This window comes from Enhydra lutris, unplaced genomic scaffold, assembly GCF_002288905.1.
Source record: "Enhydra lutris kenyoni isolate GAN:26980312 unplaced genomic scaffold, ASM228890v2 scaffoldscaffold7, whole genome shotgun sequence".
In the NCBI taxonomy this organism is placed as follows: Eukaryota; Metazoa; Chordata; class Mammalia; order Carnivora; family Mustelidae; genus Enhydra; species Enhydra lutris.
Window position 1 is genome coordinate 7,656,055 of NW_019154091.1, and position 13,301 is coordinate 7,669,355.

At 35.0% G+C, this 13,301-nt stretch overlaps 1 protein-coding gene across 1 annotated transcript in view; it reads right to left on the minus strand.

The window, feature by feature from the left end:
- LOC111142202 (cilia and flagella associated protein 54) overlaps positions 1-13,301 on the minus strand; it is a 313,573-nt gene that overhangs the window by 166,480 nt on the left and 133,792 nt on the right. The window contains exons 27-32 of the mRNA XM_022495227.1: positions 11,295-11,423; positions 9,285-9,399; positions 7,289-7,378; positions 6,638-6,764; positions 1,696-1,810; positions 1,027-1,127 (exon numbers count right to left, since the gene is read on the minus strand). Coding sequence (XP_022350935.1) covers positions 1,027-1,127; positions 1,696-1,810; positions 6,638-6,764; positions 7,289-7,378; positions 9,285-9,399; positions 11,295-11,423 — 677 coding nt within the window. The remainder of the gene's footprint in view (positions 1-1,026; positions 1,128-1,695; positions 1,811-6,637; positions 6,765-7,288; positions 7,379-9,284; positions 9,400-11,294; positions 11,424-13,301) is intronic.

Below are 13,301 nucleotides of genomic sequence, written 5' to 3' on the forward strand. Positions count from 1 at the left end.
AGAGAGAGAGATCACAAGTAGGCAGAGAGGCAAGCAGAGAGAGAGGGAGAAGCAGGCTCAGCGCTGAGCAGAGAGCCTGATGCAGGGCTCGATCCCAGGACCCTGAGATCATGACCTGAGCCGAAGGCAGAGGCTTAACCCTCTGAGCCACCCAGGTGCCCCACCTTATTTTGGTTTTTGAGACTGAGGCTTCTCTTTTTTTTCTTAGTTGATGTAATTACAGCATTGTCAATTTCAGGGTGTTTTGTTTTTTGTTTGTTGCGTCTTTTTTGGAAAAACTGGTCATTACTTTCAATATTGTGTTATTGCTTATTCTGGTCTCTATTTTATTTATTTCTGATTTTTCTTTGTTATTTCCTTTCTCTACTAAATTTCAGCCAAGTTTCTTTTTTTTCTAGTTCCTTGTGGTATAATATTGTATATTTGAACTTGTTTTCTTAATATAAGCATTTATAGCATAAAAAATCATAATTTAAATAAAGAAAATGAATAAACAGATAGTAGGTAAATGCAAAGTGAGAGTGGCTCTATTAATATGTACATGTTGCTCTTAAAATTGAAATCATTAAACAGATAAAGAAAGACATTCTATGTATATAATAAAGATATATAAAGAATATTTAAGAATTGTAAGTTCATACTCATAAAAATAGAAGCTAAACATTTACCATGATAAGTTTTATGGTTTCAGTTTTTTTGGACAAGAACTTAAGGACCACAAATAATGCAAAGTAATTTATGAACTGGTCTTTTCACCACCCTATCTAAACTACTTCTGCCATCACTTCCACCCAAGGCCAGTTAATCTATAACATATCATCCTGTTCACTTAGTTTATAAAATGTACCAAAATTTTACACTGTCTTGTTTATTTGTGTGTTTACTTATTTATTGTGCTCCTGCCATTAGTATGTAAGCTCCCCAAGGGCAGTGATCTTATCTATTTAGTGCACCATTATATCCCTCACTCTGAAAATAATGCCAACGACACAGTAATATTTCCTGAATTAATTAATCAGTTAATACCTTTCATGTTCCACCATTTCAGAAACAGATGGATTTTTGGGAAAAAATTCTCTTAGAGTTTCATTTCTTTTACTTCTTCTCCTTGGCAACAGTTCTACGGTCTTAATATGAGAGATGACAAAAATGTTACAAATTAAAGCTAAACTCTAAACATAATATTATAATTTACTCATATTCTAATGCTTATCTCTTGACATTGAAATACAGTGATTTCTTTATACCACTCAATTAAAATTACTATCAAAAGAAACAAGAAAATATGATTATAAAAATAGCCATGTGATAACTTAAGAATTATAATGTACTGGGACACCTGGGTGGCCCAGTCAGTTAAGTGTCCAACTCTTAATTTGGGTTCAGATTATGATCTCAAAGTTGTTAAGATCAAGCCCCAAGTCAGGCTCAAAGTGTAGCCTGCTTAAGTAAGATTCTCTCTCTCCCTCTGCTCCTCCTCCCTCCCACTTATACACGCATGCCAGCGCTCTCTTTTTCTCTCTCTCTCAAAAAAAAAGTAAAGAAAAAGAATTATAATGTACTGTATAATAATAAAATTATTTGTTGATATTTCCTTGTTTCATATTATAATAAATTATAATGTAGCTAATCATCTTTAGATATGTGAATCTCTTATTTCATTAACTTAAAATTCAAAACTCATAAGAAACTTACTCTTCCAATTTCCATTACTGCAGCTTTGAACTTCTTCAAAGATTTGGTTGTCTTTTTACACAGAACATTATCCTTATATTTCGTTTTTCTTATTCCAAGTAGGGACTCATTCCTCCTGATATAAAAAGACAAAGTCAGTTAAAAGGATCTGTAAGAATTTGCAAAACTATACCAAAACAATAAATCTTTAATGAATGTTGTCACTGAAATTATAAAAGAAGAATATCTAAAATTGTTTGTGCCTCATGCATAAATTAGATTGTGATATTCCTGAACATCAAGGAAGAGCTAGCCTCTTGAAAGAACAAAATGTAAATCATACCACAAGATGTGATGACAGCTGATGTGTGACATAGGAAAAACAGAACTGGATTGAAAATAAAACAACATGAATATGTTCCTTCAAAACAGAAAAGATAATGATGTAAGAGTGACCTTGGACAAGCTATCTTGCTTGCAACAGATTTCAGTCTCTTTGGTTCCATAATGTCCAGGCTCCTAGCCACTATTACTTTCTGGATACCAACAGGTCCTAAGCATTTTATCTGACTACAGAAACTTTTCTCTTCCCCTAATCATTTATTGAAGTTCTTAATCTCATTTTTTTCAATCTGCCATGGACCCCTATGATAATTCTTCAAATACTGTTAAATCTCTTATTATCTCTCCTTCTACTCATACTTATTTTCCCTGCAACTTATATATTTTCTAAAAATTATATTTCTTTGAGTAAGTTTTTGCTAATTCCAGCAAAATCCTGCTATAATTGGGGGTGCCCGGGTGGCTCAGCTGGTTAAGTGGCTAGGAGCTTGGACAAGTCAGTTAAGCAACCAACTCTCAGTTTGGGATCAGGTCATGATCTCACGGTCCTGGGATTGAGCACCAAGTCAGCACAGAGTCAAATTGTCCCTCTCCCTCCCTCCCGTTCTTCCCTCCACATGCATTCTCATTCTCAAGTAAATAAATAAGATCTTAAAAAAAAAAAAAAAAAAAAAAAACCTCCTATCACATGATAACTGGGGTCCAAAACTTTAAAGGGAATAAAATGTAGGGTCACATCAATAGAAGGCTAATGAAATGACTGGGTGAGTTGGGATAGCTAGTTACATGGTTTAGGGTTCCAAATCTATCTTAGTCTTCAATTTTGATGATGATCATCCTGGATCCTGGGGTTGGTTAGGACTCCAGAGCAGCTGCAGCAATTCCAAGTGTCCCCCAGCTAATTAGCATTCATTTCGGCAAATGTTTATTCTGCCTGAACTAAGAAGCTTAGACCAGTGACCACGGGGAGATGGGGATCCAACCTCTGCAACTTGCACTGCATTTCCTAAGCAGGTTGGTCACTTCCCTACCTGAATCTCCCACCCCCCAGAAAGCTGGTTGCTGTTATTGCAGAAAGAGATGCAAAGGAGAGGAGGTCACAAATAAACAATTGCCATCCTGCTATCTTCTCAACATTCACTTCCATGCTTTGAAGAACTTTCACGCCTTGAACAATTAAACTCCTCCACTTCTCAACCTCTTCACAGAATGCTTCCTCCTAGCTTTTTATTTTGTTTATGGCATGTTATGAAAAATGGTATTTGAAAATTTCTATGTAGTCAATGCTATCGATCTTTGATTTCATGGCTTAGTCATTGTGTTGATTACTTATATTACTACCTGTTTCTAACGTGAAACTTTGAATCCCAATAGCTGTCTACCTGTTATTTCACAAACAGAACTCTGTTACACTTTATCTAATAATACAAATCTCTTCTGCTCTTTCATTTTTTGAATATTTTTTTATTATTCTACACAATTCCATAAAGCTAACATGATTGGAATTACATTAAATCAACAAATTAATTTGAAGATAATAGAAATTACAGTAGTCCATCTGCCCATCAAGAAATGCACTATATCCCCATTTATCCAAGTCATTTAAAAAATATCTCTTAGTAAAAATGTTTGGTCTTCTTTTATTAGCCTAAGTCCCCTCACAAATCCTGATAAATTTAATCCCATGCTTCATAGAAATGGGATCATCTTTCCATTATACTTTCTAGTTGATATGGGAAAGCTATTGGTTTTGTAGCGAGCTAGAATCCTATGGAATTCTATTATTATTTCTGATAGTTGTCAGTTAATTAGCTTAAGTTTAAAAAATTATTATTTGCAAATACCAATCATTTTTTCTCCCTTTCAGACTATTTCACTGTGGAATCCATTTGATAAACATTTTTGAGACCCTATTATGTGATAATCACATGAATTCTAATCCTAATTTCTATTTCTTATTTTAATGCATAGGCAAGACTTTTCAGAACAATATTAAGTGATAGAGGGAATAATAAGTTTCCTTATTATAAAGCTTATTTTAAGAGAAACTATTCTTCTAATCCTAATTTGCCAAGAACGGTTGTTGAATTTCACCACATGACTTTTTAGCATCTACCATAGGCTCCTTTGACTGCCAGTAATAATTGCATTGACAGATTTTTTACTATATTTATGTTAATAATAAGATCTATATTTTCAACACTGAATTTATAAGCTATTTTATGATTTTTGTTTCTATATACTGCTAAGTAAGACTGATTCATAATTTTCTATATTTTAACTTCTTTTTATAAACCTGTTATCAGAGACGCCTGTGATAAATTTTCTAGGAAATTTTATACCCATGTGTTGAAGTAGCTTTATATAAAGTAAAACTTATTTGTTCCTTTAAATTATGAAAGAACCAGCCTAACAAAAAAAGCTGAGCCATTCAAATTCTTTTTAATACTTCAGTCAATTTTTATAATTTAAATTTTTCCAGATTATCATCACTTTCCATGAGAAATTTCAAATTCATTCATATTAAATTGTATATGCTGCTACCTAATGTTTGTTTAAACCCTTCCAAATTTAGGATTATTACTTCTTTGGATTACTTGTATTTCACTTTTTCTTATTACAGTGGCTGGAAATTCACCTAATTTATTAATATCTTCAAAGAACTAGCTCTAGCAGCTATCAATTAAATTACTACTTTTTTTTTTTAAGAGAGGGAGGTGGGGGTGCAGAGGGAAAGGAAGAGCAATATTCTCAAACAGGCATGGAACCATATGGGAGTTCAATCTTACAACTGAGACCATGACCTGAACTGAAGTCAAGGGTCCAATGCTTCATAACCAATTGAGCCACCCAAGTGTGCCTTCAATTATATGATTTTAAAACCAACTTCTAATTGTTTAATTTCAATTTGCATTTTCATTTTCTGTTTTCTGCTTTCTTATATCTATTTTATTTTCCTAATTGCTTGAGTTCAATAAAAATTCATTTTATTTTTCTTAGTAATAGAGGCTTCTAAAGCTAAGAATTTCTAATTGCTGTTTGAGCACATTTGATACTAACTTTTCTCATCATCATTACTTTCAAAAGTCTCTACACTTTTGGTTAGATTTCTTTTTTGATCCAATAATTATATATACAACAGTAATGTATTTTATTATAAAATTTCAGTTTTATTATACTGTAAGAGAATGTGGTCTTTACAAATTTTAGTCTAGGTTTTCTACTGAGCCTTATTTTGCAACTTAAATATTACTTTTTTAAAAATTTAATGAATGCATTAAAGGATGTTTAGTCTCAATTGTCCGTGTATATATATGAAATTAGTCTTGTTAAATATATATTTTTTCTGTGTCCTTTTGTTCTTTTTAAAGTAGCATGTTAAACTCTCTCAATACTATTATATTTTGTGAAATCAGTTATTTCAGGAGTTATTTCCATATACATTGATATTTTTTGTTATGTAAAACATGAAAATTCATGAAATATCTTCATTGTGATTTATAAGCATTATTAGTAGAATCACCCACTTTGAATATGAAAAGGCAGAACTGAAAATAAGTAACAAAGAGATCATTCTTTAAATGTTACCAGGACAACTGGTAAACTGGGGAACCTAAAGTTTAACCTAAATCCCCATATCAAAATAAATTCCATATGGATTAAAACATTAAATATAAATTGTGAAACCATAAAATTGGAAGAGAATACAGCTGCACATTTGCCTGTTGCAGAGTATTTTCTTTGTGCAAAAATATGTTAAGCATACAAACATAAAAAGAAAATAGATATTCCTATCAAGGTAGAAATCAAGGTGTTCCATCTGTTCCTCCTGTATATTCCCTGGACTTGGAGCAGAGCATCTTAAAACATCTGCTCAGCCTTGAAAACTGAAATCATTACCTTTGTTTTGAACTCAGTCATACTGCTCAATCTCCAACTTTGAGTCTTTTGTTATACCACTGGTCAATACTGCTAAGCCACTCACTCTGCTTTTCTCTTTCAGAGTATCTATTATTCTTAGGTTGGACCTCCATAGTCAGCCCTCTAAATTACACGGCAAACCAAAAGTATTTTCTGTTTCTCTTTGGAATTAAGAATGTCAATCACAGCTTCCAAACTTCTAATCTCAGCTACAATCTTTTTAATTTAATAGCACTTTCTGATTAATTCTGGGACTCCTGTTTCATTTAATAAAAGCAACTTCCTCCTTTATCATTTGAGAATATGAAGTACATATATTCCAAGCTTTAGTTCTAATAAGTGAAGGGCCTGTTTTAGGAAGAATTTTTTCTATATGTTTTTTTGAGAATGTTTCTCTTTTGCTACCATTGTTTCAATAGACCTCGTGTTATTGATGTTTCTTTTTTACTAAAATGAGAGAGAGGTCTATGCCCAATGGTGAAGCAAAAGCCCAGTCCTTGGAAGAAAATGTTTGTTTTTTGTTTGTTTACTTATTTATTTACATACACAGACACAAATCCTCACTCTCTCTTTGGTGGCTCTTTACCGCCCCCCCAGTGTGTACCCCATCTTCTTTTTCATCCATCTTATATATCTTAAAGTGACAATGTTACCTATCTTTTAAAGTTATAAATATTAATAAAATATATATTACAAATACCTTTTCAAGAAGTCATAAACAGGATTTGTTATCTCCACCATAAGATGAAATTTTTCATCATTCATACATTTTAGCATAACTTGTGTGAAGAATTCTAGGAATCTAGGTCTCTGCTTAAATTTCATAACTGTGGAAAAAAAAGAAGTGTAACAGTAAATGTGGCAAGAACTCCTGTCTAAGATCAAATAATCCTTTATAGTATATATTTCATTTATTTTTCCAAATATCTCAATGTTGAGAAATAGTTCATTAAATTTGCCTCTACTATATGACAAGTTAGGGGAATAAATTGCTGATAATTATCAGAATTACTAGTTACCCTAATTTTTTTCACTTTGAGTTAAACAGTAACATTGCTATTTCTTCACAGCTGTACTTAAAGATCACTCACATTTTTCAATTCCCTAGTTTTCACAAGCTTAATATCATTTACTACCAAAATAAGTCACCATCAAGGTTCTGTCTTTCCAGACTTTAAATCACATTACTTATAGTCAATATTCTACATTATTCTGAATGGGTAAGAACCTACTTACCTTCTAGGCAAGAGACTAGAAAGGTGAAAGCTTTCAGACAACCACAGAACCCACAGAATAAATGATCTTCAGTAGAAAATTGAATGAACAGCATATATACATTTAGGTTACCTACCTTCTTTCACAGCACCTTTGACCGACCAGTTTAAAACAATAGGGTAAAGAAATATAGGGTCCTCTGCTCCTGAGAGTTCAGTTGTAACATCTAAGGTTTAAAAAATTAGTAAGTTGTAGGTTCCATTTAGCATGAATGACCAAAAACGAAAATTCTTTGGAAGGAATAAAAAATAGGAAAATGCTCAAATATTCATTTTAAATTATGTGCCTTCAAAATGTCAGCTATATCATTATATTCTGGAGTTTAAAAACTCCAGTGATCTCAATTATTTTCATTTTTCCCCCCCAAAAGCCAAGGAGTCCACCACCAAATAGGTGCATAGTGTCCACGGTATGAGTCTCTCATATTCAGTATCTGTCGTATATCAGCAAATCCCAGACTTCAAAATATACCAATTATATTAACTTCTTGTTTTCAAAATCACCTTTAAAAGACAGTAAAGTATAGATAATGAACAGTACAACTACTGGAGCCAGGCTGTCTGGGTTCAAATTTTAACACTGATACTTTTTAGTTATTAGACCTAGGGAAGTTACTCAAAATCTCTCTGCCTCAGTTTCTTTACTTTAAAATGAGGATAATAGTACTTCCCCCATATGGTTCTTATATAAGAGTTAGATGTATACATATAAAACATTTAACATAGTTCCTGGCACACAGAAAGCACAGTATAAAACTATTATTTTTATTACTGTCTTGTTATTAAATCTATTATTTAACTAGTAACATTATACTGTACTTCTTAGTTTGTATTGATAATATGAAAATAGTTCACATTTCTAAAACACTTTACATTTTGGGGCACGCGGGTGGCTCAGCTAAGCATACGCCTTCAGCTCAGGTCACAATCTTGGGGTCTTGGGATTGAGCCCCGCGTCGGGCTCCCTGCTCAGTGGGGAACCTGCTTCTTCCTCTGCCTCCCTTCCTACTTGTGTGTGTATGCATTCTCTCTCTTTCCCTTGTGAGTAAAGAAAATCTTAAAAAAAAAAAAAAATCAGGTTTACTGGTTATGTGAATAATAGAGTCTTGGGTTCAACCCATAAATTGAACTTGAAACAGACTTGGAACATACTGAGAGAGAGAGAAAAATATCCAGGTTTGGGAATTCTGGACCCAAATATAACTGAGGTACACAATAAGAGAGGTGGAGGGACACTGAATTCTATGAGTGGAGTCAGCTCCAAAGAGGCTGAGGGCCCCAAAGTGGAACCTCTTACTTGAGAAAAATTAAGAGAGAAAAGGTGCTCTCTTGTTCTTCTAAAATATTTGAAGTACCTGCTTTTAAAAAGTGTGATAATATTTTTCATCACCAGAAACTAAATCAATTTCTTAAGCAGATTTCCAAACTGCAAACTCCAAAATTCCAATCATCGTGTTAACATTGGTCCATTATGAAATTACTATTTCGCACAATGACCTAAAATTAAACTACTCTTTCACTTGGGTAGACCGTGATTCAGATCATTCACACATTAACAACTTCCACGCTATCCTTTTATTTCTCGGTTACATTTTTGCCTAAAGTAGTGATTCTCAATTTTGTGTCCTCCTCTCCGATATATCTGGCAACATTTGCCTCCCAGGTGATTGTCACAGCTGGCGGGATGGTGTACCAGGTATGTACAGATAAAGGCCAGGGATTCTGCTCAGCGTCCTGTGGTACCCCACAGCAAAGAATTAGCTGGCCCAAATTGGCAATAATGCTGAGGGGGAAAAAACCCTGCTTTAGAATCAGAAGATTTAGGCTCTAAAACAAGCCAGCTATGTAATCGTAAATAAATCACTTAATCTTCATGAACCATGTGGGGGAGGCGGGAGTGGTTAACAATCCGTTATTAACAAAGTATTGCTAGGATTACTGGCATAATGTAAAAGTACCTTAAAGGATTTACCAAATGCTAATCTCATCTTAATCCTTTTAGCAAAATATTTTCTGATTTTAAAAAACATAACACTAAACATAAGTATCTAGAAAGGAAAAAAAAATTACTACATTGCTTTGTCAGTTTGAGTAGGTGTGTCTCCAACAAGGCCAGCTGTTCATTTATTTTTTCAGGTAATAATATCTGCTGTGGCTTCTTAGGCTTGGAAGACTTCTTAGAAGAACCCTAAAAACATTGGTTAAGTGTCAGAATGTACCTCAACATGTTTCAACAATTGTCACTTTCAAGTAATAATCTTTAAATTATTATTTCATACTTTCATACTTGGTAGACAAAACTATGATCTACATGGCCAAGTGATATAAATTAATAATAGTCACAGTCATTTCATTCTAACTAAATGACAAACGTAACACTCAGTGTTTTATATAGGTTGGCCAAAATATTTCTTCTCTTCCCTTCTCCCTTCCAGTAACTACCCCCCCCAACTAGCACCACCCCTTTCATCCAATACACAAACTCTTTTGAAAGCAGATGAGGGTCAAACTCTAAAAAATCCTCAAAAGAAAATGCCCAGCCTGCCCTCAGAAATGTATTCCTTTTTCCTTTTTCCTTTCTTTTTCCCTGAGGAGCTTCTTTACAACTAAGCTAATTGCCTTTGCTGCTTTGCCTTTCAGTGAAACATAACAAGATCGGCAATTAGTGGATTAAGCATTGGCAGGTTTGTGATCAGACTCCCCACCATGTTTTCAACAGTCTGAGCCTGAGAACTGAAGGTGTTAATGTCTCCTGTTCTCCAAAAAAACAAAAAACCAAAACAAGATAAAAACCCTCCCAAGCCCCTATAGGCTTAAAGGGACCTTGAATGGCTATAAGGAGTTCTGACTCCTCTAAATTTGGTACTAGCTTCTCAGTCCCTACAGCCTTAGAAAGAAGTAGCATGACCTTCTGCTGGGCTTGAGGCTCCACAGAAAGAAGCAAGGAGTCCTGCCCTAGAGTGATGTGAAGGGACAGGGTTGTGACTCAAGGCCTGGGTGGCATAAACAGCCCAGCTGATGGACTCTGAGAGTGAACATCACTCGGTGGAAAAAGCCCTCAAACTGCATCCAGCTTAATCAAAACTCTCTCTAGACAAAATAACCCCCATCCCAAAAAAAAAATTATGGCCTAAAAAAAAAAAATGCATCCAGGAAAACAGTGGTGATTTTTGAAGCTTTTTTGTGGCAAGCAAACAAACACTTACATATAATTCAGCATATAAGAGAGACAGAAATAGGGCTATTCCAATGGAAACAGAGTCCAGAAGTGATAGTCTCCACCCCTACACCAGGCAGTGAAGGGGCTTCAAGTGATTCCTAGTGCTCCTCAGAAACCCAATAAACTCAGCAACATTTCACAATTTGATCCACAAAAACACATAACCACATGGTCTCTATAAGAGACCCTACCATAAGACCCATGCTTGGCAGGCAGATAATTAAAAAGCAGTCTCAGGCATTAGCAGTCTCATAAAGAAGACAATTTAGGTGTCACAGTGAGTTCAAGAAAAATCTACTGTGAACAAAGTAAAAAGCTCTGACATGTATTTACTACATTTGATAACCCACCCAGCATAATAAAATCCTCAATCTGAGGGAGACTTTAGAGGGCTTTTAGTTCTAGGTTCTGCTGGGTGTCAGAAGCTCTCTATCAATGCCTGATTACTGATCAGTACTGGTGAGAGGGGACCCTTCAGTATTCTAGCAGGAATTCCTTTAAGGAAGGTCTTCACCATATATTACTTTTTGTTTATATAAATATGACTAATTTAAAACTGATCAATGTTCTAACACATTTGCTAAAACCACATGACCCTTAAGAGACTCAAATAAGGGACGCCTGGGTGGCTCAGTGTGTTGAAGCCTCTGCCTTCGGTTCAGGTCGTGATCCCAGGGTCCTGGGATCGAGCCCCACATTGGGCTCTCTGCTTAGTGGGGAGCCTGCTTCCTCCTCTCTCTCTCTCTGTCTGCTTCTCTGCCTACTTGTGATCTCTTGTCTGTCAAATAAATAAATAAAATCTTAAAAAAAAAAAAGAGACTCAAATAAGTATATTTTTAAGATGAGAAACAAAAATCAATTACCTCCTCTTGTATTTCTTCTTGGTCAGACACACCAAATAGAGATTTGCATGCTGATGTGATATCCAACATCTTTTTTCCATAATTTATAATCATTACTGCCAGGTCATATTCTTTCCATGAACGCAGGATCTAATTAAAAATATTTATTAATTATCTCTGTTGGAAACATTTGTCTATTTTCAAGTGTCATCAACCATCTTCATAAATTCATAAGCCCATTAATGTTTTGAGTCTAAGAATTCCCCTGATTTTGTTAAGGAAACTGGAAGTTTACTTCCAGATCTTATTTCCCAACAATTAAAACTGCATGATCCCACTGCTTTAAATAAAGGACAAATAATAAGATTATCTGATCAATTATGAATTCCCCATATTTCTGGGACATATAGCCCTACATGTTTTGGTGTAGGAAATTAACAATTAAGAAAATATTTCCACTTAAAGACAATTATCATATGATCTCCCTGATATGAGGAAGTTGAGAGGCAACATGGGGGGTTTGGAGGGTAGGAAAAGAATAAATGAAACAAGATGGGATTGGGAGGGAGACAAACCATAAGAGACTCTTAATCTCACAAAACAAACTTAGGGTTGCGGGGGGGCGGAGGTAGAGAGAGGGTGGCTGGGGTTATGGACATTGGGGAAGGTATGTGCTATGGTGAGTGCTGTGAAGTGTGTAAACCTGGCAATTCACAGACCTGTACCCCTGGGGCTAGTAATACATTATATGTTGATAAAAAAATAAAAAATTATTAAAAAAAGAAAATATTTCCACTTAAAAGATCCATGTTAAATCATTCTAAAAAGATCATAAACTACCACCTCCTGTCTGGAGTAGCTTTCTACATGAAATGGTACATTACTGACATCATAATATCTTGGGTTGGGAGGAGGTAGTTATATCAGTAAATGACTTAAAAGATATTCTGGCAGTGGACTAGACTAGAGATAAGCTGTTTGGGGCAGATTCTCTGTGAACCCTAGGGGAAACAGACACTGAAATCATAAAAAGAGGAGCCCCTCTCATGCACAATTTATTACTAATTACTACTCTTTGGGCTTCTCTCACAGGCCCTTAGCTACCTCTCTAGCATAAACCACTCATTTCTTTATACCTTATGCTTAGAAAATATTGAGTCAAATATAAATTCTGATACTCCCCATGGTTTCAGGACTTCATGCCTTCGTACGCCTGAGGCATTTCTCAGAATAACTTGTCCACCTTATTTATAAAGCTTTACCTGGTCATTAAAACCTGGGCTCCAGCATGGACAGGAAAAGTTTCTCTGGCCAGCAATCTAATTTGCACATGCCCTGTTGTAGTGAACCATCATATGAAGGGGGCACATTCATGGTGAATCCCATAGGGCAATTCTCTAAGAGAATAAATAAGCTTGTAGGAATTTGTTAAATGTAGGTGTGTTGTGTTGAGCTGAATAACTTAGTATTTAAGATAAGTAACAACTGTTAATTCCCATCCAGGGAAAGGATATATACATGAATAGTTGCATAAATCTGATACTACCTACCTGATCCAAAGTGCTAAGAACTGGAAATATTTCTGTGGAACCAGGCAATAGTGTTAAACTAAAGCTGACTGTGGAAGAGAATGTACATAGGAAAATGGTGAAATAAAGTTTGAAAAAGTAGGTAGGACTAGGCCAAACAGGGCCTTGAATGCCAGGCAAAACAAGTCCAGTCTCATTATAAAATTGATATCAGATGGGGCACCTGGGTGGCTCAGTTGGTTAAGCAACTGCCTTCGGCTCAGGTCATGATCCTGGAGTCCTGGGATCGAGTCCCACATTGGACTCCCTGCTCGGCGGGGAGTCTGCTTCTCCCGCTGATCGCTCTCTCCTCTCATGCTCTCTCTCTCTCTCTCTCTCTCTCTCTCTCTCTCAAATAAATAAATAAAATCATTAAAAAATTTTTTAAAAAATTGATATCAGAGTATGTTTTATTAGAAAGCTGAAATGAGCAAATACTTCTCCTTTCAACTTTTCTTTC